Source organism: Eptatretus burgeri, chromosome 9, assembly GCF_056783735.1.
Source record: "Eptatretus burgeri isolate ZD-2024b chromosome 9, Ebu_testis_v1, whole genome shotgun sequence".
Lineage (NCBI taxonomy): Eukaryota > Metazoa > Chordata > Myxini > Myxiniformes > Myxinidae > Eptatretus > Eptatretus burgeri.
In genome coordinates, this window is record NC_140969.1 from 34395250 (window position 1) to 34421596 (window position 26347).

The following is a 26347-nucleotide window of genomic DNA, read 5'->3' on the forward strand; positions in this document are numbered from 1 at the left end:
TTAGAATGGAGCTAATATTATCTAAATGGAGCTTTAGAAAATAAAATATCTAATATTAGAATATTAGAAAGGTTGAAGGTGAATCCTGTAAGGAAAGTGGGAGGAATGGAACTGATGGTGTAGGGGAATGTGAGAGAGGGCCATGGAACAACATTATCAAGCACCCACTAGCTTCGAGCTTGTTGACCATTAAATCCTCTTCTCATTGACGTATTTTGGTGCCAATCGATGTAACTTTGTGGAATGTTAAGATGCCAGCTTATAGAAGTGGAAAAAGAACAAATAAAAACGAACACACACCATGATGTTTACAATCAGCGGTCCATCTTCAGCCTCACGAGTGTCCACGTTGAAGGCTGTAGGGAGGCTGGCTAATACTCCAGATGCACTCACACCTGCTCCACTGACGTGCACCTTACTGGCTTCATGATTCGGCAGCACATTTACATTCAAAGGGCTTGGGGGGGGGGGGCACGCAAAACAAGAAGAATACTATCAGTCCTGGGCTTTAAGCACAATTGCCTCATAGCACTCAATTTGTACAACGACAGAAGCACAATGACACAATACTGCATAGTCTAGACTCTGGAGTATTACATTCAGTCAAAGAGTTACTCGGTCTCAAAGCGAGCAATGTAATCTGATGTGCTTGATGTGACCAAGGAAACGTTTCACTTCACAACCGTATTCCTTCCTGTAACCTAGTTGTTTCCTGCCTGTTCTGTTGAACAAAGGTGTGAAAATGATTGTCACCTGATGGGTAACATTTCCATGATGTTGCTCTGGAATGTGGAAGAATATCTCGGTGTTCGCTGCACGCGGATGGCGAATTGGCAGTTTCTTCTTCGTCCAAATCCGCCCACAACCTTTTGAGATATCATGCTACATATAGTTTTTGGTCCTATCTCACAATGGTGAAGAATCATATGAAACATTGTAGAATCCAGATCTACATCCACATCTTCAACAAAATCTAATAATTTCATCGTGGTCACACACCCAACATGTTGAACAAATTTTTGTCTGAATCCATTCATAACGTTTTGAGATATGATGCTCACAGACACTCAGACAGACAGACAAACAAGAAAAAGACGTCATGCAGAGCATGATAATTGCAAAATCCACCCCCCTTCTCCAAAGGTTACCATGGATACATCAAATTGTCCATTTCATTAAGATTAAAATTGACAATCTTAATCAGAGTTCAGGTCAATTGGGTGAAAATTGATTAATTTTCATATTGAAATTTAGGATTTTAGAAGTTTGACCTTGAGTTGATCTTTGGCCTTTTGATCTCAAAAATAGTTGGTTTCCCAATTCAGTGACACAATATGCAAATCTTGTTCAAATTTCAAGTCCACTCGGGTGAAAAATAACGATTTTAGAAATTTGACCTCAAGATGACCTTTGACCTCGAAATCAATAGGCTTCTTCGTTGAGACTACATCTACAACTTGGTAAAGTTCATGACAATCAGTTTAGAATTGTGACCTGTATGCGATAAACAGACAGACAGAATAACAAGAGAAAGACATTGTGCATTGCACGATACTTGCAAAATGTACCCACCTCTTCAAAGGTTGCCATGGATACATCAGATTGTCCATTTAATTCAGATTAAAATTGACAATCTTAATCAAATCTCTTTGCTGATGACTCCACCCTCTGCCCTGCCATCTGTCGTCCCTCAGACCGGCAAGCAGCAGCCTCTTTGCTCACTGCAGATCTGGGTAAAATCACAAACTGGTCCAACACGTGGAACATGTCTTTCAATCCAGACAAATCTCACACTCTCACTATGTCTCTTCGAAAGGACCGTTTAGAAAACCTCCCCATCCACTTTCTCAACAATCCTCTGGAAGAAGTCCTTTCTTTCAAGCATCTGGGTCTCACTATCTGCCATGACCTTTCCTGGGAAAGCCGCATTTCAAACCTCGCCTCCAAAGCCAGTCGCCGACTGGGAATCCTCCGCCGTGCAAGGTCCTTCCTCGGCCCACCTGAGCTCCTAACCACTTACAAAGCTTTCGTCTGCAGCCAGATGGAGTACTGCTCTCCCCTCTGGGCTGGTGCTCCTGCCTCCCACCTTTCTCGGCTTCACGCTGTGGAAACCAAGGCATTTCGGATCTTTGGCATCTCCCACGATGAGGCTGAGTCTTTGGGCCTCTCACTCTCTCGCCGCAGGCTGGTCGGTGGTCTCTCTGTCTTCTACCGTCTCCTTTCCAGTCTTGCCCCCCTGCTCTCTCTACGATTTGTCCACACCACATTGCCGCAGGGCACTCAAGGTCCGCCAACAACCCCCTTCTGGTAAAACTACCAAAATCATAAATCACTGCTCACCTTCACTCTTTCATTCCTCTTTTTTCCCGCCTTTGGAATAAATTCCCTCACTCTATTCAATCCCATTCTTCCCTCCAGGCTTTCAAAACAGCTGTTCACCACCACCTCTTATCGTTCCCCATCCAAATCCTCGATCTTTTCTACCCCCGTTAATCCACCCCAAGCCCACCTACTTAAAATTCCCTGCTTTCCTTCCTGAAAGTCCCTGTAATGTCCATCCTGTATACCCAATGTTCCCCATCCCATCCCTCTCCCTTCCACAGATCTCCTCATGTCTCTATTCCCCACTGTTTTGTCCTTCCCACTCCCACCCCTCTTATCTCATGCCCCCCCCCCCCTTGCTGTGCGCTGTGTGTTAGCTCTCATCCGAGCCTCGACAAGGTGTACCAAAAAAAAAAAAAAGGTGATGGAATCTCTCAGGCATTTTCTCTTCTCCTAATCTCGAAACAATAGTTCAGCTTCCACCGCAGCTATTCTAACGATTGACAAGCTGCTTCTCTTAAACCAACAATGGATGGATGCACTAATTCTCAAATGAGAGATCATGGACATCTCTTAAACTTTAAATATTATATGGCATCCAGTATTTCTTCCCAAGCTATATGCTAATGGTATTCAGAGGCAGCTCCTCCAGTGGTTCTCATATTTAGTCCGTGAGCAGGATCGAGTTGCTTTTGATGCCATTCTCTCTCTCTCTCTCTCGAGATCTGACTCTTGAAGTTGGTGTCCTGCATTATATCCACCTTGTTCACCCTGTGTTAACAAGGTCGATACAGTGCAAAGCAATGCTTCGGGCCCACTTTATTCTTTTTGCTCTACATAAATGACCTCTCACTTCCCTGAATAAAATCCTCTCCTAAATGTTTTGGATGAGTCCACCCTGTGCAAAACAGTACCCCACACTTCTGAAAGAAGCCAGAAGCTTCTTTGGTCAGATACCTGGAATATGTCTTTCAATGAATGAAAACCCATGCTCTCACTACGTCCCTCCTCAAGGATTAGCTTTGCAACATCCCAATATTTGATTTGGAAACATATGGAAGATGTGCAATCGCTAGAGCTGCTATGCCTCAGCATTTGTCACAACCTGCCTTTGGTGTATCGCATTGACAAAACGAGCCTCTAAGACAGGTCAATGCCTCAGTATTTTTCAAAGAGCTAAGTCGATTCTCAACCGCTCAGGACCTCATTGAAGTAACTGAGGCCTTCATCCGAAGTATCATGGAGTATGTGTCCCTCATGCTTCCCATCTTGCCTTCCCAGAGGCAAATGAGCCCAAGGCTTCCCATGGTCTTGGCATGTCTTCAGAGGAAGCTGAGTCCCTCACTTATGACTACACTCTTCTTGCCATCTTGCCCCTCTGTACCCCTCCCCCCCCCCGACGCACCCAAATTGCATGCATTCTTCCACAATCCCCCTGGTTACCCAAGACAATTCTAAGCTGAATACCTACCTGCATTCCTTCGTCCATCTATTGTATGTGGAAGTGGAACCGCGTTCTTGTGGCTGATGACTCATGCTCCTCCCTCGAATCTTTCAAGAGTGCGGCCTATCATCACTGCATGCCTGCTTTATTCTATATTTCTGACCCCCCCCAGCCCCTACCCGCAATTCTTTCATTTCTACCACTCAACCACTCATGTGCAATCACTTTTGTCTCTCTGTTCCCCTTTGACCCTCCGTCAGTCTATGAACTTGCTGCATTGTGTTGTGTATTACCTCTTCCATGAGCTGATATTTCTGTGTACAAAAAAACGACTCACCTGCAGGGGAGCTCCACACCACCACAAGCCAGGTGCAGAACATGAAGTCCAGGATGCTTTGGTACATATTGTACCAAGCAGTTATTTCCATCACCATCCACCACCTCAACTGGCTCAATCCCTGCCAAAAAAGGTTTATACAGTTCAAGAATTGTAAATGTAAAATGTCCGACACAATCATGTCAAAGTAGGCCCAAAAATATTCCAACCGCCAAAAAAAAAAATTTCATCCGTAACCGTCCTTTAAATATGATAACAATTGATTGCTCAACAAAAACAAGAATTGCCGTTTGTGCGGCCCATCCATTTCACGTTCAAACTTCAGGGAAGATTGAAAAAGGGAAACATGATCTGAAAGTTGATCGGGAATTAAAGATGCAATTAATCGTTTGTCAGACATCATACTTACAAAATACCTCAAATGTTGTGTCAAGTAATGTAACTTCGGTGATGAGTCCAACTGCTTCTTTGTGTGAATTCAAAACAATGTTATTGTCATGTTGTATGTGTGTAGAGGTGTTATAATACGATTGTAGGGACACACGAATCGTAAAACGCTGCCGATGTGAACACCGTGACTGTTGTTGACGACAATACCATTGTTGTCAATCAATTTAATGAAATAACTGGTGTAGGATATCATACGAAAAATTACCAACGATAAAAACATCATAAATATCTCGATACCTTAAAGCAACTGGAATGGTTCAACGAAGAGACTGAATTGTCACGCATCTGGAATAGACACGATGTCCTCGAGCAGGACAACAACGGACGATGCTTCGATGTTAAAAAGTAACAATACACATTGTTTGAAAATAATGAGTTTAATTTGTTGTGTAGGGAAATCACAAATATGAAATAGTTCCCAATTGTGCGGAGAACGAGGGCACACCACCCTGTGCATTGTCTTTCTTTGGTAGACAAGGTCGAGGCTCGTGGAGGAGCGAGAACATAGAATGGATCACAACGTAACGGAACAAAAGGAACCGCAGAAAGAGAGGGGGAACACACAAACAACAGGGTTCAGGGACAAAATGGAGGAGGCCTTGGATAAATCAGGGATGTGGAGAGGAATGAAGGGTCGGAGAGGACGCACTCAGGGTGGGCAAGGTAGATACAGAAGCAAACACTGAGGAAGGAAAGACTAGGAATTTTAAAAGAGGTGTGTGCAGGAAGTGTTAACAAGGGTAGAAAAGGTCATGGTTTTGGATGGGGGATAATATAAGATAGCGGTGAAAAGCTGCTTGAAGACCTGGAGAGAAGAATGAGATTGAACAGAATGTGTAAATTGGTTCCGCCGGTGAGAATAAAGAGGAACAAATTGAGTGGAAAGTGATTCTGGATTTTGAGAGTTTCATAAGAAGGGGGTTGATGGTAAACCACATCCACTCTACAGAAACATACGGGAAGAGCAGAGGGTGCAAGACCAGAAGGGAAGCGATAGAAGGCAGAGAGGCCACCGACCTGTCTGTGATGGGAAAGTGATAGACCCGTGGACTCAACTTCATCCTGGGAGATTCCAATTATAATCTTTAAGGAATTGGTTTCCTTGTTGTTAATCTGAGCAAGGTGTGAGGCAGGGGAGCCAGCCCATAGGGGAGAGCAGTGCTCTGTCAAACTGAGGATGAAGGCCTTATAGGTGGATGCATAAGAGTTGAGGTGTGTTCAAGAAAGGAATTTGCACAGGAGAGGATGCCCAAACGGTGACTGGCTTTGGAGGTCAACTTTGAAATGTGGTTTGTCCAAGAAAACTCGCGCCTGATAGTGAAACCAAGGAGTTTGAATGACTGAACTTCCTCAAGAAGCTTGTTGAGAAAGTAGATCAGAGCGTTTGCCAGACAGTCCTTTCAGAGAGAAATTGTGAGAGTGTGAGATTTGTCAAGATTGAAAGACATCTTCGAAGTGTTTAACCAGTTTGTGGCTCTATCAAGGTCTGCAGAGAGGGAAGAAGCTGCAGTCTACCTACCTGAAGGATGAGGTATGGCCCAGCAGAGGGTGGAATAATCAGCAAAGACATAAAGGTGATTTTCCAGAAAGTCAGACAGATCGTCGATGAAAATTCAGAATAGGATGGGGCCCAGACCACTTCAGCCTTGACAGGGAGAGAGGAAAGGATTCATTTTTGTATGCATGATCGAGGCTGGAAGAAGAGCAAAAACAGAATGGAAGTTAACAAAATGGAAAGTGGGAAACAATGGAAGCAACCAAAATGGAAAGGGGGAAACACCAACAGCAGAGTAGAACTAAGAGTGAGCATGAGATCAAGGGGAGGAGGAGGAGGACGCATGGGGGAGAACAAGCTGCAGACGAGCTGAATGGAACACAGAAAGAAGAGGAAGGTTAAAATGGGGGATGAAACAGAAAAGGAACAAACCAATGAACAACTAACAAATGAAGAGAGGTGAGAGAGAGGGGGAAAATCACAATAACCTGGAAAAAGGGAGTGCTTGGGAATGGGATCATTTGGGGATTCCGTTTAGAGATACATGTTGGCTACAAGATTAAAGGAAGTCAGTGAGCCATGTGTGGAGATGGCATTGGATGACATAGGTAGAGAATTTGGAGAGTCAGGCAGCCCAACTGTATCAAAAGCAGGAGAAATGTCCAGAGAGACGGCCTTGATCTCATGCCTGACATTGAGGGCCTCGATCCATTGTTGGGTGAGTTGAAGCACAATGTCCAAGTTAGAGTGGCCTGGTCTGAATCCAAATTGATGATCTGGAATGTGGTCATTGGAGAAAAGGAATGATTTTATGTCAACTGCGATGATGGATTCCACGACCTTGCTGATGATTGGAAGTAAGCTGATAGGTCTGCAGTAGAGGGATTGGTTTTTGTACCTTGTTTATGTAATGCAGTGATATTGGCCAACTTCCAAGCAGATGGAAGATGACCAAGGACAAATGACAGGGTGAAAAGGGTAGAGAGAGAATTGCAAGAGCAGTAGAGCAGGTTTTTAGGACACGTGAGCTGATGTCGTCCAGTCCAGTTGCAGAATCAGAGTTGAGGATAGCAAGAAACTTCGTCAGCTTCTCAGATGCAAAAGACACAGAGTCCAAAAGCAGTTGGGTGTGATTGGATTGGTGGGTACACAGAGTGAGGGGTTGGAGATACAACATTTGGAAGCAAACACAGACATAAGGCATTCGGCTTTCTCACGAGTGGAGTCGGCTGTGGTGCCATTTGAAGTGAGGGAAGGGACAGAGGGGGGGCATAATCCAGACACAGACTTTTAAAATAAAAACTCAAAACCAATGCAGTGTTGGCATTAAAGACTGGAAATAACCATCCCATTATCACAAGACATCATGCAAAGTAATCCATCAAAGAATTAATCTGGGATGATGAGTGCAATTAATGCTTACAATGCAAGTCCTAAAATCAGCAGGCAGCTGTCATCCTTCCAGTATGCAATTTTCGCCAGAAATTGGACTCATCACGCAGCCACGAGAGAATCAATCACTCGATATCTTAATATGACGACCATGACGACGATGACAACAACAGAAGCAAGCGGCTTGTACATTTCATCCGTTTCATTGACTGATGTCCCACTATGGCCTTGACGTTAAAAAAAACAGAGTTGAGCAATCACTCCTCTAAGCACTCTCAACCCGAGAGCATTTAACTCCTCCAGTCTCTGCATTTACTTCAATCTCTTTCACAACCACTCAGTTACAAATTGCAACAAATCAATCGCAAATCTCACACTCTCACTGTGTCTCTCCCAAAGGACCATGTGCACCCCCCACCCCTCCCCACCCACCATCTACTTTCTCAGCAATCCCCTTGAAGATATCCTTTCATTCAAGCTTTTGGACCTCACTATCTGCCATGATCTTTCCTGGGAAAGCCACATTTCCAAGTTGGCCTCCAAAGCTAGTCGCTGACTGAGCATCCTCCGTCGTGCAAAGTCCTTCTTTGGCACACCTAGGCTCCTGACCACATACAAAGCTTTCGTCCTCAGCTGATGCAGTACTGCTCTCCCCTCTGGGCTGGTGCTCCTGTCTCACACCTATCTCGGCTTCATGTTGTGGAAACCAAGGCATTTAGGATCATTGGTATCTCCCGTGATGAAGCTGAGTCTTTGCATCTCACCGCACGCAGGTCGGTGGTCTTTCTGTCTTCCATCATCTCCTCTCCGGCGTTGCCCCCCCCTCCTCTGTATGTGCTCTGTCCCCCCTATATTTCTGCAGGGCACTCAAGGACCGCCAAAAAATCCCTTCTCGTGAAACTGCCAAACTCAAAAATTAGTGCTCACCTTCACTCTTTCATTCCTCTTTTTTCTTGCCTCTGGAACAAACTCCCACCCTCTTTTCAATCCCCCTCTTCCCTCCATGTCTTCAAAACAACCATTCACTACCATCTCATATCTTCCCCCATCCAAAATCTTGATCTTTACGACTTCCATTAATCCATCCCAAATCCACCTCCTTCAATCAAATTCCCTGTTTTCCTTCCTGAAAGTCCCTGGAGTATCCATCTTGTTTACCCTGTGGACTCCACCTCATCCCTCTCCCTTCCATAGGTCTCCTAATGTCTCTGCTCCCTACTGTTGTGTGCTTCCCTCTCCTGTCCCCCTTATCTCCTGCTCCCCTTGTTATATTTTCTGTGTGTTAGCTCTGATACGAACCTCGAAAAGATACACAAAAAGCATGATCTCATGTTTTTTCCGACACTACTTTAAATTTTGCAAGACCTCATTTCTTGCATTTTACAAGCTCCCGCATCCTGGAACATGTCTTCCTTAATGTGCAATAAGTTTCCTCCCCTTACAAACCCAAAAGAATGACAGGAATTCATGCCTTTAATTTTGTTTATCATAAACTAGACGCTATTCCAGCCCCATTGCTTGATTTCATGAAATACCAGAACATAGTCCAGTCCTGGCACACATTTTGATTTCTGTTTAATTAAACCATGAAATGCCCAAGAGTGAAAAGAAGCAAAATAATTTGGTTAAAGACTATTGATGTGGTGCCACGGGGTATTGCATTCATATCTCAATTGCTCTTTACGAGCATAATACAGCAAAACCCTTTCGTTATTTCCACCTCGAGCATATCACCCTTGCAAACATCACCTGACCTACTTGTAATGTCCACTCAAAGTCAGATGTCCCTGTTTTTCCCACTCTTCAGTGTTTGAATGAATATAATTTTGGCACTCAGCTCTCACCAAGAGAGTTGTGTTGTTATTCTCGGCAACTGCTGGGTCCATAGTTCCATAGTTACCTGGGAATAGACCCACAGTTACCCAGCAATAAATGCAACAACTCATGATGAAGGTGGACAAAATGGGACATATGGATGCATTTTGATCCACCGGTTGAGGAATTTTATGGCTGGGAAGAGGATGGAAAATTGTTTAGCCACTCACAATGTTGATGTGTTACCGACCGACGTGTGCTGGTGGCAAGATTATGATCTTTCCTCGAGGATTTGTATCGAGACACAAAACCCTGCAAGAAATCCCCCTCTGACCTTACGATGTTTGCTGATAGAGCAGCTGCGCTCAAGACCTGGTAAGTGGGCATAGCCAGAGGCACAAGCTGGCTGAGCAAAAGCAAATACTGAATGCGAGTCAACAATGCACTTTTCCGCTGTGGTCCAGAAACTTGTGTTGATATGTGCACAGACTAACACGGATACCAATTCCTAAATAAAAACTGTGTTTTCTTGGAGGTGTGAGACATGACCGTCAGACAAAGACTCTTGAGGAATGGTGATATGAAGTTTGTCGAGATAGTGAAGCAAGCTGGAGAAATTAAACAAACAGATACATTGAGCCGAGAAAACTTGCATGGGGCAGAGACCTCGAGTAAGGTTCAAGGTGTCTTTGACAGACGTCATTAGAAAAGAGATTCACGATTTTGGAGCTTCGGGCATAGTCACAGGCCACTGGAGAGTGGGTTTTGCAGAACAACATGTCAATAATTTAAAGAGATGGGGCACATCCAATGACATGCCGACACCTGGCTGCGGAAAAACCGAGGTGAAAGGATGACAACGAGAAGGCGGTCCAGGTACAGGGAAACAGAGTCAGCAAAGTAGATCCACAGGGAAGATATTGGACAGTGAGAGGTATTTCTTGCCCACATAAACATTTTTCATAACAACTGGAGAGTGACTGGTGAGTACAAGATAATTGTACTCATGTAAAGAATTGAAGTACTGGTAGAGCTGGACTCTGATTGCAGGGAAATTCACATCACCGAGTTTTTATACAGAAACAAGTTTTCACATATAAATTCTGAGCCTTCAAACTGATGGTATGCAGCTTATTACGGTGAGACGAGTAAAATTGACTGGAATCGGTGGAGTAATTATTGTTAAGAGTGTCCGTTCTGATTCTGGTCGATCGAAGGTTGGCACTGTGAACCCAGGCCGAGTCGTACCAAAGACTAAAATGGTACGTGCTGCTTCCTTGATTAATGCTCAGAATTTAAAGAGGATGGAGCACAGACAACCAAACATAGGCTTGTTGGGCCTGGTGGTTTCCTCCTGCATTGAGGTTCCTTGTAAGGGAACTCATTCTATTACATTATTATACGATACTTGTTGGGTAAGGCACAATAACTAAGAGATGTAGAGACTTATGTCAGCCTAACTGAGGAACCACCCCTTATTTTGGCAAGAATGGCTGAGTGCCGAAGCTAGATTGAGGAATTGTGAAGACGAAAGACAAGTATACGAGATTCTACAAGAAGAGTACCGAGGTATAAGATGTGTGAGAGGGGATTAATCATGAGAGCACTCGTGAAAATGCATCCAAGGTGTTTGATGTTGCAGACAAGGCATTGAGGGATATTGAAGAAACATGGGAATGTGTTAAAACCAGAGTTCAGATTGCAGAAAGGTGTGAAATGTACACTGCGTGTTGATAAGAATTCTCAACCCAAGTCTTTGAAAGACAAGCCTGAACCAAGTGCTTCGAACACTTTGATTAAAGAAGACATTAAAAGGCTTGAGAAGGACAAAGTGTTAGATGTGTGAGAATCTTGACTGTGCCAGAACCAGTGTGCCGATGGTGAAAGATGATAGATCCGTTGGAGTTTGTGGATGATCCAAAGAAACAAAAAAAACTCTGTACTGAACTAAGAGATGAGCCATAACCACTTCCAAAGAATGAAGTCACATTTACATCGCTTGATGGGGAGGCAGGGGGTGGGGGTGGGGGGATTGAGTGACAATTCAATGTAATTGATGTAGCTCAAGGCAAATGCAGATAGACAAAGAATCATACAAAGGTATTCTGCCATAATCTATGCTAATAAATGTGTGTGTGTGTGTGTGTGTGTGTGTGTGTGTGTGTGTGTGTGTGTGTGTGTGTGTGTGTGTGTGTGTGTGTGTGTGTGTCAGTGTGTGTGTCTCCTCCATAACTCCAAAACTATGAACCCCAGCAGCCTGAAACCTTTCAGGCATTCGAAGAAAACGCAAAGGAAGTACAAGAGTGAAAATTGGATGTTTGGGTTAATTAAAACACCCCTTTTAAAGATAATTAATGGCCTTACTTAATTATATCCTTCATCAGGTGATTCTCGGCCATCTTGCTGTCTGGGATCTCAAGGCGTTTCCTGGGTAACCCAGCTGGGGTCAGAAGCAACCATATTTTTTGGCCTGCTCAACCATGCCCTGACTTGGAACAGGACGCAACAATTTCTTCACAATAAAGTTGTTTTTTTCCACTTTCCTCACTCATATCGATGGCCTTTCATCATAGCTACGAATTGCCGTATACATCGCTTTTGAAAGGAGTATAATTTTCAAATTAGGAGCTTGGACAGATTTCATGCATTATAAGATACGATTTTCCACGATCTACTCTCAAGTATATCATAGAAATGTATAATGAAAGAATTTCATCTCATGTAATACAAGTATATCATCTAATTAAACAATATCATATTATTTCAATACCATAAATATCATAAAATATCAATATCATAAAATATTATTTCAGTTTTGAGGATCGGATATCATCCGGACCAAATAAGTGTCGAAATCTGTTGTGAAATCTGATAATATAAAGAAATAACGAGTCTGATAACTAAGCCAATATACCTATTTACTTTCAGCAAGCAAGGCCATGTTCCCTCCTTCTCCATATATACAGCACACAAGAAAATGTGAAATTTGCAAAACATTCAACTAACCTCTTTCTACTTTTTGGAGAACTATATTGAGTGAATAAAAAAACGATTGGAATTTTATTGAGCTATGAGATTTAATGCATTCACTGCTCGAGGGCCTGCCTATCCACAGCGTCTGCCAGATCTGTGTCTCTATTTTCGGAGGTTTCGTGAGGTGCTCTACACACTACAGGGAATCAAAGCAAATCTGGTGGAAAACGGACGTTTTAAAAATAAAGTTATAACGTTTGCACGGACCCCAAACCAATGTACCACGTGACACATGCACGGATGAGCAGGCAAGATGGCAGATTATCTGCAATGTTTATTTCACATGCGATTGAACTCTGCGATGTCTCCAGGGTTGTTCTGCATTAACTTGCAACTCTTTTGTGGATAAAGTCATTATTTGAGCAAGTGTTTCATGTTCCATCACCCTGAGTGAGTGTTTTGTGCTCCGTCACCCCGAGCGAGTGGTTCATGCTCCATCACCCTGAGTGAGTGTTTTGTGCTCCGTCACCCCGAGCGAGTGGTTCATGCTCCATCACCCTGAGTGAGTGTTTTGTGCTCCGTCACCCCGAGCGAGTGGTTCATGCTCCATCACCCTGAGTGAGTGTTTTGTGCTCCGTCACCCCGAGCGAGTGTTTCATGCTCCATCACCCTGAGTGAGTGTTTTGTGCTCCGTCACCCCAAGCGAGTGGTTCATGCTCCATCACCCTGAGTGAGTGTTTTGTGCTCCGTCACCCCGAGCGAGTGTTTCATGTTCCATCACCCTGAGTGAGTGTTTTGTGCTCCGTCACCCCGAGCGAGTGGTTCATGCTCCATCACCCTGAGTGAGTGTTTTGTGCTCCGTCACCCCCGAGCGAGTGGTTCATGCTCCATCACCCTGAGCAAGTTGTTGTGAAATAATACCTGATTTCTGAGTCATTTGACGTACTAACGTGTTTTCTAAATTACAGAGTCAATTATTTTTTCCACCCGTCACACGCAGATATTTATAAAGATTAAGGGTTGTGAACATATCCCTGAAACGTCTATATGAATGTGATGTTGTTTTTTGGTGAAAGCTACTCATGGTTTTTGGGTTGTTGCTGATAGCGGTCAAGCGTGTGTGTGTGTGTGTGTGTGTGTGTGTGTGGGGGGGGGGGGGGGTTGTTCATAAAGCATAACTCTCTGCCTCTTTCTCTGTCCCATCCTTACTCTACCCCCTCCCAATTCAATGCAGCACCCTCCTCCCACACCTCTCTCACTCTCTCTGTCTCTGTCTCTGGACATATCCGGACAGTGTTTGTCTCCAGACATTTCCAGGCAGGGTTTGTCTCTGGACATGTCCAGGCAGTGTTTATGTCCGGATGGGAGTTTCACTCCTGACATGTCCAAGCAGTGTTTGTCTCTGGCCAGCTTGGCTCTAGACGCATACAGGCGGTGTTTGTCTCTCGACGCGTCCATGCGATATTTGTCTCTGGTCTTGTCCAGGTGATGATTGTCTCTGGATGTGTCTGGGCAGTATTTGTCTCCGGACGCGTCCGGGCAGTAATTAATACTCCACCACACATCTGCCTTCCCTTTCTCTCACCTCACATTGTCTTCCCTTCCCCCACCCCTCCTCAATCCCCCCCCCCTTCTCACTCCCCCTCCCTGCTCTCTCTCACCCACCCCTCTCTCCCTCTTTCCCCCTCTTCCCCCCCCCCCCTTTTGTATCCCCATCAGCGAAGTGACGGGTGGTATTTGCTTGTGTACAATATAGCTTATGGGTGGTAAAGGTATTAAGAAATGTTTTATGGTATCAATACAGCACCTAGTACATCACAGCAGGCAATTGAAGAGGTATTGCTTGACATTCCAGGAGTGTTTGTATACTCGGACGATCAGCTTGTGATGAGTGCTGACTGGACACGGTGTCTGCAGAGATTTGACATGGTGCGACATAGATGTGAGGATAACAGACTCTGGGTGAAGCCTATTGAAGGTCAGTGGTTCAAGAACCAAGTGGACTTCCTAGGTCACACAATATCAGCAGTTGGACTAAATACATCAGACTAAATACAAATACATAAGGTCGAGTTTATCATTAAGACACAAAAACCTGTCAACAGAAAAAACTAATTTTCGACAGAGGTCTAGACTCGTGAAGGAGATAAATCACAGAGCCACAGCTTTACACACTGACAAATTGCAAAAATGGAACAGGCTCACAAATATGTACGGACAGATCACAAATGGGGAGTTGAGTGAAATTCATGCAATTGGCCACATTCCTGGTGCTAATGATGTCCATGCAAGGCTTCTATCTAATCTTAGTGTTATGTATATGCTGGATAAGATGATATGTATCAATGTGTGGGAATGGTTGAAAGCTTACCACTTTACAGTATTCAGTATTTGACGAGGCACAAGGTTGATTACCAGTAACAAGGTGAGAATAAAATAAAATTAGAGTGAAGTCGATGGTGTGCAATCGCAAATCCCCACGCTTCCCACCTAAAGCAAAGTTGAAAGATGGTAAAAAGTTCCACCTGGAATGACCCAATATCAAATTTGGAGTTTAAAAAAAATCTTCTCTTTTGACCCCTGTGACCACAAATCCCCACCCCCTGAACCAGAATCAAATCCAAAAAGTCGTTACATATTTCATGCATCTCCCGATGTTGATTGCAAAAAAACCAGAGTTGGTGTCAAAGCCACCCAATGCTCGCCTGTTTATACATTTATCGTTTTTAAAAGACTCGTCGAATAATTAATATTTTTTATAAAGCATTGCAGTGAAGTCTGATCCAAATAATTTTAAAGCAATATATGTATTTGTATATTGTAATCAGTAACAAGAGAGCAAGTGAGCACAATATACGCCGGAACAAGAAGGTATATACAGAATTGTGCTACTACATGGAAAACAGCATCCTGGTTGCCATGGCAACCACTTTAGATGCCCAACGTATGTCGCGACAAACCGTCTCCACAGTATGTACCTATGTACCAAATATGAAACGTGAAAGTTGAAAACTTTGGGAGTTAGAGTGCGGACAGGAACGGCTGGACGGACAGACGGACAGACGGACGGACGGACAGATGGACGGACGGACGACCGGTATCATATAATACGCCCCAATATATATATCGGGTGTATAAAAAATAGTGTGGTAGATAAAAACATTAGAAAGGAAAAAATAACTTGCACCAAAAACTTTAACATTTTCACGCTCACGCTGACGCTGACGCTCACACCGGGGGTATCGCTATAGCTCTCTGTTCTTCGAACAGGCGAGCTAACAAGTAAAGTTAAAAAAATTGGTATTTGACCTTTTGACCCCACACCAGGGGTTGGGGCCAAAAATAACACTGCTCTCACATATTTTTGCCATTTGGTGATCATAACTACCAGGTTTGGTAAATTTCTTCCCAACCGCTTTGAAGTAGATAGCATGAGAGATAGACAGACAGACAGACAGACAGATAGACAGACAGACAGATAGACAGACAAGCCGGTAGGCTGACATGGGTAGTCGAACAAGTCGAATTTAGTCGTTTTTCAGCCGTTAATAGCCAACAAAAGCTTCCGTAGCAACGGTTCTTTCTCACACATAACGAGGACATACCATGAACCTACCATACCAGTTTCATGTATATCTGATTCATAGTCTCTGAGATATAACGAACTTCGTTTTTTTATTGTTTTCAACCAGGGTTCATTCAAAGTCTATCTTCTCCGACAGTTTTCATAGGATCCGGCTGGAAATGTTTGACAATATGGCTGAATGTACTGCCTACAGTCGCTCGTGGCCCGATTTTTGATTTTCGAAAAAATAATTTTTTTATGATTTTTCAAAAATTTCAGTCCCGTTGCTAGGCAACGTTGGTGTCCATAGCAACGGTTCTCATTTGCACACAACTAGATCATGGTATGAACCTACCACCAAAGTTTCATCAAAATCGCCATTGTATTAACGGAGCACTGGACCGAACAGACATACATACATACAGACAGACAGACAAACATATCGACGGAAATACTGATAATTAGGGTAGACTAGATCGACGACCCAATAGAGACAGAAAGGCAGACAAACCTCATTACAATATACTTCGGATTTTTAAGTGTGGGGATAAAATGCAATGCTTCCTCATATATATATTAGGGGCAGTGTTTCCCTATGACCTGGATGACAGAAGTGAAAAAACAGGTCTTTATGCATCAAGGAAGTTGACAAGCAATGAAAAGAACGATGGTCTGATTTACCATGAAGGTCTTAAGGCCCTGTCACACCTTGACGTTTTAGCCAGCGTATGACAAGGTATCAAAATGTATGTAAAACGCTGGCGTACGCTGAACTATTGATGTTTTTTCCAGTTTTGGACATAGTCAAAATGAGTTGGACGTATGCATAACGTATAAGTAACGTATACAGAACGTTTCAATAATATATAGATAACTTATACCAACGAATGCTGAGTGTGTTGTCGGCGTTCACAACCTATGCCCAACGATAGTCTAACTTATGCATAGCGCAGCAGCGTATCGCCGACGATCACGTGGCGTAGCCTATTAAAAGGCTGCGGCTCGACGATTCAAATCATAACCGCACTAGACATCGAAGTGTCAAGCCGCTGTCACACCTTGACGTTTTAGCCAGCGTATGCCGACGTATGAAAAATTTGCCGAATACGCTGGCACACGTCGAATACGTTATGGGTAAGTTTTGTTTTCGTTAAGAGCACTCTGAAGCACGCTGAAGCACACTGGCATACGTCGTAGTACGCCGAGTACGTGGACAAATTTTCAGCATGTTGAATTTTTTTTGACGTATCCAGCGTATGACGCACACGTTCCGCATACGCTGGCATAAGTTGTAGGGACGTCACGCGATCGTTGACACACTTCGACACACGTTACTTGTAAGTTACTCATAAGTCGAAACACGTCGAGGTAATGTTTAGCATACCCGAAACTTATTTCTTCCCTATGAGTAACGTGCTTTGAACCTATGTGTAACGTATCTCCAAGAGATATTGATGTATGTAGATGTATTTGACGTCTTCCGGACGACCACAGAACTGACTGAACGTGTTTCCAACTTACAGCTACCGTATAATGGCGTATTGGCAGCGTTTAGGGGAATTGGTACATAAAAATGGGGTTCACACAGGAGGAACCCGTCAGTGTTCCAGACTACATGTTTTTTTTTTTCTTCAGTATGACGGTGATGTTGACACTTCGATTTCTAGTGCGGTTATGATTTAAGTCGTTGAGTGGCAGCCTATTAATTATATTATCTTATAACCGCACAAGAAATAGAAGTGTCAACATCACCGTCATGCCCAAGAAAAGAAAACAACAACAAAAAAAACCATGGAGTCTGGAACACTGACGCTAAACATTACCTCGACGTGTTTTGACTTATGAGTAACTTACAAGTAATGCGTGTCAACGATCGCGTAACGTGCCTTCAACTTATGGCCATTGTATGCAGAACATGTGAGTCATACGCTGGCATACGTCAAAAAATTTCAAGCATGGAAAATTTGTCGAAAGCTCGGCGTACTATGACGTATGCCAGCGTACTCCGACGTATACCAAACTTACCCATAACGTATTCGACGTGTGCCAACGTTTTAAACAAATTTTTCATACGTCGGCATACGCTGGCTAAATCGTCAAGGTGTGACAGGGACTTTACCATCATGTTTGAAATAATAAAATCTCACCAAAACATGTATGGTGGAGAATTTAACCTAGTTACATTCCCATATTTTAAAGCTATCACTTCAGACTCCGATCATGACGATGCAGAGATGGGTCGTTAAACTGTCCTGTTCAGGTGAGTTCCCATATGAGGGAGACAAGTGAATTTTTATACGTTTGGAGTTCCCTTCTTCAAGTCAACATGTATATTGAAGATAGAGCACTTACCTTTGAGTTTTCAGGTCTTGGTTCAATTCCTGGCCAGACTATAAACTGTTGGATCGGTGCTTTGCAGGCAGGGCGTTGCATTAAAAATTGCACCGTCCCTTGGATGAACGTTAAACTGGATGTCCCATCTGCTGGCATTAACTGGTGGACATTAAAGATCCCACGGTGACTTTTGTAAAGAGGAGGTGAGTTGACACCAATACTCTGGACAAATTACAAATTCCTGCCGTGACAATCTGGCCGACCCACACTTTGCAAGTGTGGGGAGTGCAGAGGACTGTTAAATTGGCTGATGTGAATGAATGTATATCAAGCAGTCAGCAGGCTCGCAGGATAGTCGAGAGGGATGCACACTCTCCTCTGAGGCATCTAGCTTCGGTACAAATCTCGACCCAGGTATAAACTGTCATCCTGGTGTTTCGTAGGTAGGGCAATTCATCAATGTGAGTGCCTGTCCCAGGGATGGATGTTAAACTTGGTGTCCCATCTGCCAGCATTAGTAAGTGGGCATTAAAGATTCCACTGTATCCTCAAAGAGTTGGTAAGCTATCGCCAGCACCCTGAACAAATTATAAATTCCTGCTCTCACCTAAAGGAAGCTCACTTGCTCTCCCAGCAAATGATGCTACCCACAGCTATGTGCTGCATATGAAAGAAGAAGAAGAAAGCTTTGGGAGTGCAATATCAAGTTTAAAAGACAGATGGCAATGTCTTACCACTCTTCAGTGTTTGAGCTCATAAAGTTTCATCATACAAGCCTGTGACCACCATGAGAGGAGTATCGTTAAATCTCACCCATGCACAAAGAGATCCGCATTTATCCCACTGTATTTCTCTTGGAAAGTTATTCTCCAGGCACACATTTATACTGACTTGCATTCATAAAAATCTCAAGTGTTGCACTCATTGAATGGATTAAAGCAGAAACTGCTGCAAGAAATGTAAAATAAGTGTTTTTTTCTTTCTCAAAAAAATGACAAACAGAGACCATGAAAGACCATTCATTACTGATGTAGAAATACAGAAAATATCATTCGTTAATCGTTTCAAATAATCTGAATTGCTTGGATCTACGCATTGCAGCACAGCAATTGCACTTTTAAATCGGTACATCGACCTGTGTTTGTTACTCCAGTTCTGGAAATGTATTGCAACTACAAATGCGCGATCGTTTGTTCTCTCTAATTTTGTGTTTACAAAACACTTTAGCTTCAAAGGCAGCAGAAAGTCCAAAACACAGACTGCCTACACGTTCACCAGTTTTGATTGTCGGAAGAAGGCAAGGGTTTAGACTTGTGTCCCTTATTTATGTCCCTTACTTATGTCCCTTGCATACCATCAATAATTATCAGTCCTTACAGATGTGTTCATGCTGCTGCGTCTTGCCTCCAACTTCCCAGATGAAACGAAACCAAAAGGGAGAAATATAAATACGAGTTGAAAAAAGAAGAAAAAGTTTTCCTTCGGTTGACAGAACGTTCGCTATTTTTGTCCGTTACAGCATTTGAACACATTTGATACTGCAGTACTTTCACCAAACGGCATCGATGAGATGGACGCATGACGTTCTGTGGCAGCTCATGAATTGCAACGAATTTCTTGAGCACACTTCAAGCTCTTTGCCAAGCTCTTTGAGAGTTGGACAATATTCGGTTTTTCCTCCAAATATACATTACACACCGATCGTCACTTCTTCCACAACTTCTTATGCATACTCATCAGTTTCTCCTCACCTTGGGGACCACACAAGCTGACTGCCAGTGGAACACCACTGACATCACCACAGCTCACACAGACACTTTGAGGTTGGCCGACCCGGATTCCGGATCCCTCATCAGTCCCCGACACGCGTACCCTGCTCGGGTCCATCGAGACCGGAATGTGGAAAGGGCTGCCTGAAGTTTAAAGACAAGCAAGAATAGAGGCAAGGAATAATTAATTTTCATCGAGATTCACACAAGCACGCACTTCCTCACTACCAGAAGTCATTATTATTAATTTATTTACAACTCTTGAAAAGACACGAGAGTACATATTCCATAAAATGGCATTCAAAATTGGCATGAAAGGATTTAAGTGACCCTGCAGTTTCCAGTCAAAGATTCACCACACACAGTATCCTAATTGTTGAGAAACTGCGATAACAAGGAGGCACAACAAAGGTTGTGAAGTTGGAATTTGGAATTGGAACATGGCAATGCCCCAAATAAACATTCATATCCAAAAGATACCGAGAGATCGTTGAAATATACAGGTGAATTCAAACACAAAGGATGACATGACAGTCGTGTTTTCTCGACAATCACAGATAAATAATTGCCACCTCACAGGTAAACTGCAGGAATGAAATCGTTTTGTCAATGCATTTTCCTATGTGAACCAAGCAGGAACACTGGAATGGCATAATCTTACAGCCGCAGTCACACCTGGCACAACTCTGTCTCCGTGTGTCACGTGCAGGTCATAGTTTCCGGGAACAAAAGGAATGTATTCAACCTCACAGTTGCCCCCTCGCTCATGACAGTCCAACCGAGTTTCAAATGGACCGTCCATGTGCAAGTTCAACCCTCCAACACCTGCTTCACTGCAAAACATAAGAACATGACACTTGCAAACATGGAGGACATTGCATCAACAAGTGCAAAAGCTACCAAGCCTGGTCTCCTACCCTGGCCAAGTTGGCCTTGCTACCAAGTCAGCTGTATTGTTTCACTGGCTGGAAAGAACATTAAATTATTACATAACTGAAGATATTAAATTATTTTTTAATCACAAAACAAACTTGTTCTTTTGTTTATGGATGTCACAGCAAATGGGGCAAGAATACAAGGCTAAGTGTAAGGCAAGCCATACACTAAAGGGATTGTCAATGTGACTTCTGGATAAATCAAAGGTGTTGTAGATGTGCATTTCAAATGTACGAGCACACTACCCAAAGGGTAATTGTATCACCCCCCCCCCGACAATGACATACACACACACACACACACATACACACACACACACACACACACACACACACACACACACACACACACACACACACACACACACACACACACACACACACACACACACACACTCTTAATTAATTGTATAGCATCGCCTATTCCAAAAATGTAACTTCAAGGATTGCTGTAAACTTTGTTAATTTCACATCCTACACTCAACTTTATATAAAATTATAAACCTCAAATCATAGTTCCTTTACCTAAGATAAGAACCATAACCTATAAGCAATTAATTGGTTTTCCCGAACGCACGGATCAACAGCTGCACACCATTCTTCCTCGAGGTTTCGATCCTTTCAACCCAAAACCTCTCCAAATGGTGGAATCACAATCTCAGTCATGGATCCACATCAGTAGATGACCTATATCAGTAGTTCCACAACATTAGGTGTCCCCAACCTCAATTCGGTCCTCCCACCTCCTCACCAAATGTCCTCAACAAAAACTTTACAATGACATGGGTTTTTATGGTCCCTGGTCGAGTCATTTAAGATAAAATAGTCAGAAATGAAAGCAAGGACCCACGTAACCTCCACGGTAAAAGCCCTGCTTGAGAGAATGCCACATAGTTATTTGGGCGGTGTATAGACAACAGAGCGCTGGCTCAATCGCCGAGGCTTATATGTACTGTCATCCTCACGAGGCCTATGATGCCTATCGGCTCCAACCTTTTGATATTTGATGATCCTTTTAGCAATCGCTTTGGTAATTTTAGACTGAAGGGAAAACTTATAGAGAGGGCATGGCGATTGTGAATATGACAGCTCTGAAAATATCGTCGACTTCACAGAGCAGTGAGCACCAACAAGGTGGTCATAGTATAGAAATTGTGGGTGGAGTCATGCAAACTGTCTAACCAATGGGTGAAACTCAACACACACAAACACACAGATGTGCGTAGGGTCGCAAGCATAGACAGATGCACGCACACACAGCTACTTTTATAGTATAGATTGACATCATTGTCTGTTGGATTTTCAAATCCAGTGTTTAAAATTATGTTTTAAATTGAAATGAATTTGTTTATTCTCATTACATTTGAGGAGTGGACAACTCAGCAAAACTATCTGACTCACTCCAACTTGAGAGAGTGTCAAAGATGGGACTATCCCTTAGAAGATTGTGAGAAAGATAAATGCAGCATTAAACAGTTCTGTTAAATTGTAGGTGATTCAAACAGGGAATTAAAGATTTTCTATTCAGCCCCAACAATATAGAAATTTCCGTGCAATACAAGTCAACAGTGGGTGATGTTGTGCCCCAGGCTTCAACATTGTCTGAGAGGTCCGATAATTAGCTACCCCGAAGCAACTATGTGCCATAGTCCTGATTATCTAAATTACCTTCTCGCTCCTCCGATTCAATAAGAAGGATTGCTGTGGGATGAACCCCCTACAATTGCCATTGAAAATGTTTTACACGTGTTTAACCATTTATCATGAATATTGACAGGAAAGAAAAGAAAGCCAGCACATAAACAAAACTGCAGTATTTAGTTTCTTCTTCTTTGTAGTGCTCTGCCTGAAGGTAGGTTTAGTGCTGCCAAAACAGCCTCACGCCAAGGATTACACTGGATGGTTTGCCTTTGCCTTTTCAGTGATAGTCCGGGCAGGAACTTGGAATTTGTTCAGGGTTTGGCAATAGTTCACCGATGGTACTCTTCATGAAGCGCCGAGTGGGATCTTTAACATTCACCAACTGTAACCCAGCTTTGTGTGTCAATACCTCAAATACTCTTGCTTCTTCTTGTTGACTGGCCATTGGCTAAGCATGTGCAAACTATGGTGATCCGCAAGTTTGCAAGTGCAGTCAGCCAATGACTGAGCGGCTGCCTGCTGTGATGATCCACAAATTTGCACGCAGGAAGCAGTTGCCCTGATCGGTACTACGATACTGAGAATCTGCTATCAATCAACAAAAGCAAACTAACAGAAATAAATTATCAAACAGTATTACATTACAGCCATGTTCCACGTGATAGTATGTCATATGGAAATATTTCCCTCACCATGTTTCCACCATGAACTTGTTGGAAACAAAGCAGTGCCCTGCTTCAATCCCGGGCCCATGAACCCTAACCCGAGAGGGATCACGTCCATCTATGACAGATACTTCGAAAGGGCTCCCAGGGATGGAGGTGCCATCATATGTCACTTCAATATGGTGGGGTCCTGCGAGCACAACAAACACAATTTCATGTTTTGCATGTCAGAGTGCACTAAAGGAAGACTTAAAACCTATCAAGTTATAATGTCCTGATATTCAATACAATAAAAACATTTGTGTGCAATCGACAATGGTGGGATATAGCAGCGTTTAGGGATCATACACACATTCTGTGTGCAAACCGGCACTAGAACAGGCAGCACTTGTAACTCACAGACAGACAGACCCGCACACACAAACTCAGCTTCATATATTAGATTAGATTAATAAGCAACATCATCATCCTTTGGAACCACCTCTCCCACTCCCACGCCAAACTAATCTTTGGGCCTATTCCTCAGCTAATTGCGATAGTTCAGTCGATGTACCCTTGTTTTAGTTTCCACCTTCTTCGATCATTCAAAATGTTTTGTGTCCGTTTGAAAAACGATCGTGCCTCAAAGTGTGTCCTCACAACAAAACAAGAAGAAGAAATGGGGAAAATAATTTCAATAGCCATGATTGTGGTTCATCTGTATGGCAATGCTCTAAAGGCCCACGAGCTGTGATCCCAACTCCAATATTTGTCCTGTTATTCGGTGAATGTGCAATATCCCCAAACCCTCCTCCCTCTCTCTTTTTCCATGATATGTATGCAATATGTATATGGCTCTTTGTGAGGCAACTATAGGTGACGTTACATTTCTCATAAACACACCTGCCTCATTGCACATGTACTCCATAGTGTAGGTTCCATCTTCATGGTCTTCCACGTGGCACTCCCTTTGGGGTTTCCCATCCTTGGCGAGAAAAGCCCTCACATTCTCACCACCTTTTTGTGCAACAGAAGCAGCGTTGATCGTGAACGTGGCCATGGTACCTACAAATGCTGTTGGAGAGAGAGAGAGAGAGAGAGAGAGAGAGAGAGAGAGAGAGAGAGAGAGAGAGAGAGAGAGAGAGAGAGAGAGAGAGAGAGAGGCAGAGAGACAGAGAGACAGAGAGACAGAGAGACAGAGAGACAGAGAGACAGAGAGACAGAGAGACAGAGAGACAGAGAGAGAGAGAGAGAGAGAGAGAGAGAGAGAGAGATAGAGAGAGAGAGACAGAGAGAGAGAGAGAGAGAGAGAGAGAGAGAGAGAGAGAGAGAGAGAGAGAGAGAGAGAGAGAGAGAGAGAGAGAGAGAGAGAGAGAGAGAGAGAGAGAGAGAGAGAGAGAGACAAATGTACAGGTGGTAGATTTAACAACTGAAAGATATATGGAAGCATATCACCTGCAATAGAATGGTTGCTCAAAAAATGAGCATGAAAGAATGCATACCTTCTTCAAGGCCTTGACCAGAGGCGACTACTGCATCCAGGCATAATTTTGGCTTTACATCTATGACAGTGGGGAAGCCTGTAATGGGTCGACCATTGATGTTCACACTCATAACATGTCGTCCTTCACAATACGGTATGTACGTCACATTGAAAACACCATCGCAATCATTTTTGAAGTGCACATGGGCTTCCGGGCCTTGATCTGGTTCCACAGATATAGAAAGGTCATCTGGATTGATTGAGTAATTTGAGAAATCGATGCAAAAGTTAGCTGGCTGGCCAATACGGGCACATGTAAGTCCGGAACCTGATACTTGTGCATGTGCAGGTTTCAGTTCTGGCTCCACAACAGCTAAGGAGAAGAAGAGGAAGATGAAGGATTGAGTGAGTTGAGAGTTTAAGAATGTGAGGGTAAATAAATTGAGGGAAGCACCTTCACAATGTAAAGATGTGTGCTAACCTCTAAATGGTGAGCCAGAGATATGCTCGCCAGCAAAAAGGATGTTCACCAGATAGTCTCCAGGCTGCCGTGGAAGGTAGGATGCCCCATATGTTCCATCCCTGTGGTCAACACACTCAAGCTGGGCTTCACTCGGCCCTTCCACAGTCAGTCCCAGTTCCCCTGCCCCTGCAGCCCTCATGTCAATGGTGAAACAAGCTGGTTGTCCCACGTGTCCGGAAGATAAACCAACACCAGTTGCTTGTACCTGAAAAAGAAAAGTTGGACACAATTGGGCGCTTTTCCTTTTCCATATACCCTAACCCTAACCCACCCTACCAAAGTTTTTTGAAAATCCAATTATGTCTCTCAACCCCTCATCCTCCTCTTACATTTCCTCAACAGCAAAAGGAGGAAATTGGGACCATACTCTGTGCAGAGCGTCGGTGCTGCTTCAGAAGTCTCCTTGGCTATTGGGCACAATCCTGGATGGGTCGCCACTCCAACACAGGATACCAGCATGCTGGCACTCATTTTGCCAACCTCGGAAGGATGACAGGTCGAGTTAACCCCACCTGGTATTAATTCAACAGCTGAGCAGGATTTTGAACTCAGGACTCTAGGATCCAAAGCCCACCACCCAAATCATGAAGCCAACACCACGCATAACAGCACAAGTCCTTCCTAAAATTCTTTATACGCAAACAAAAACTCAGCCTTGCACCTACCCACCTTACATGCATCTGGAGGCAGCACACCTTCGAGCATGAATGGACTACCAGGCACTGGATGTTGGTCATAAAAGACCTCAACACGATGGGGGCCCTCATCCTTGAGGACGAAGGTTACACAGTGTCGACCTGTAGGCTCCTCCTTAATGTGACAGGGTGCAGCATGATCTTGCGCAGACATTATTACCACATCGAGCCGGCCCAGACCTCCGGCACCACGCAGGTCCACCCAGAATGTTTGCTCCTTCTCCAAGCTAACTTCTGTGTAATGCAAAATGACAAATGGAATGAAGTGAATGAGAAAATATCATTTTGTTGAGACATTGTATTATATATTGTCCAATTACCCCCCCAATCCCTACATCCACCCTGAGAAGGAAACATTTGAAAGGAGCATTCTGAGCATGATAATTACCATCATAACTGGAACGGCACTTCGTAGAGTGCATACCTCCACCAGGCTGAACAGTTTACATTGTGTAGCTCACTCATAGGCCGGATCTACTGTATATCCGGACCTGAACCAGAATCTTATCAACTTGTTCTGGTCACCAAAC

The 26347-nt window shown here is 43.5% G+C and overlaps 1 protein-coding gene across 2 annotated transcripts in view; it reads right to left on the minus strand.

Moving 5' to 3' along the window:
- Window positions 1-26347, minus strand: part of LOC147019876 (filamin-C-like) — a 281783-nt gene that overhangs the window by 85150 nt on the left and 170286 nt on the right. For both annotated transcript variants that reach the window (XM_085894677.1, XM_085894676.1), the window contains exons 21-29: window positions 25792-26051; window positions 25081-25327; window positions 24619-24972; window positions 24020-24190; window positions 23165-23327; window positions 20572-20729; window positions 19879-20040; window positions 4104-4224; window positions 301-457 (exon numbers count right to left, since the gene is read on the minus strand). In XM_085894677.1, coding sequence (XP_085750803.1) covers window positions 301-457; window positions 4104-4224; window positions 19879-20040; window positions 20572-20729; window positions 23165-23327; window positions 24020-24190; window positions 24619-24972; window positions 25081-25327; window positions 25792-26051 — 1793 coding nt within the window. The remainder of the gene's footprint in view (window positions 1-300; window positions 458-4103; window positions 4225-19878; window positions 20041-20571; window positions 20730-23164; window positions 23328-24019; window positions 24191-24618; window positions 24973-25080; window positions 25328-25791; window positions 26052-26347) is intronic.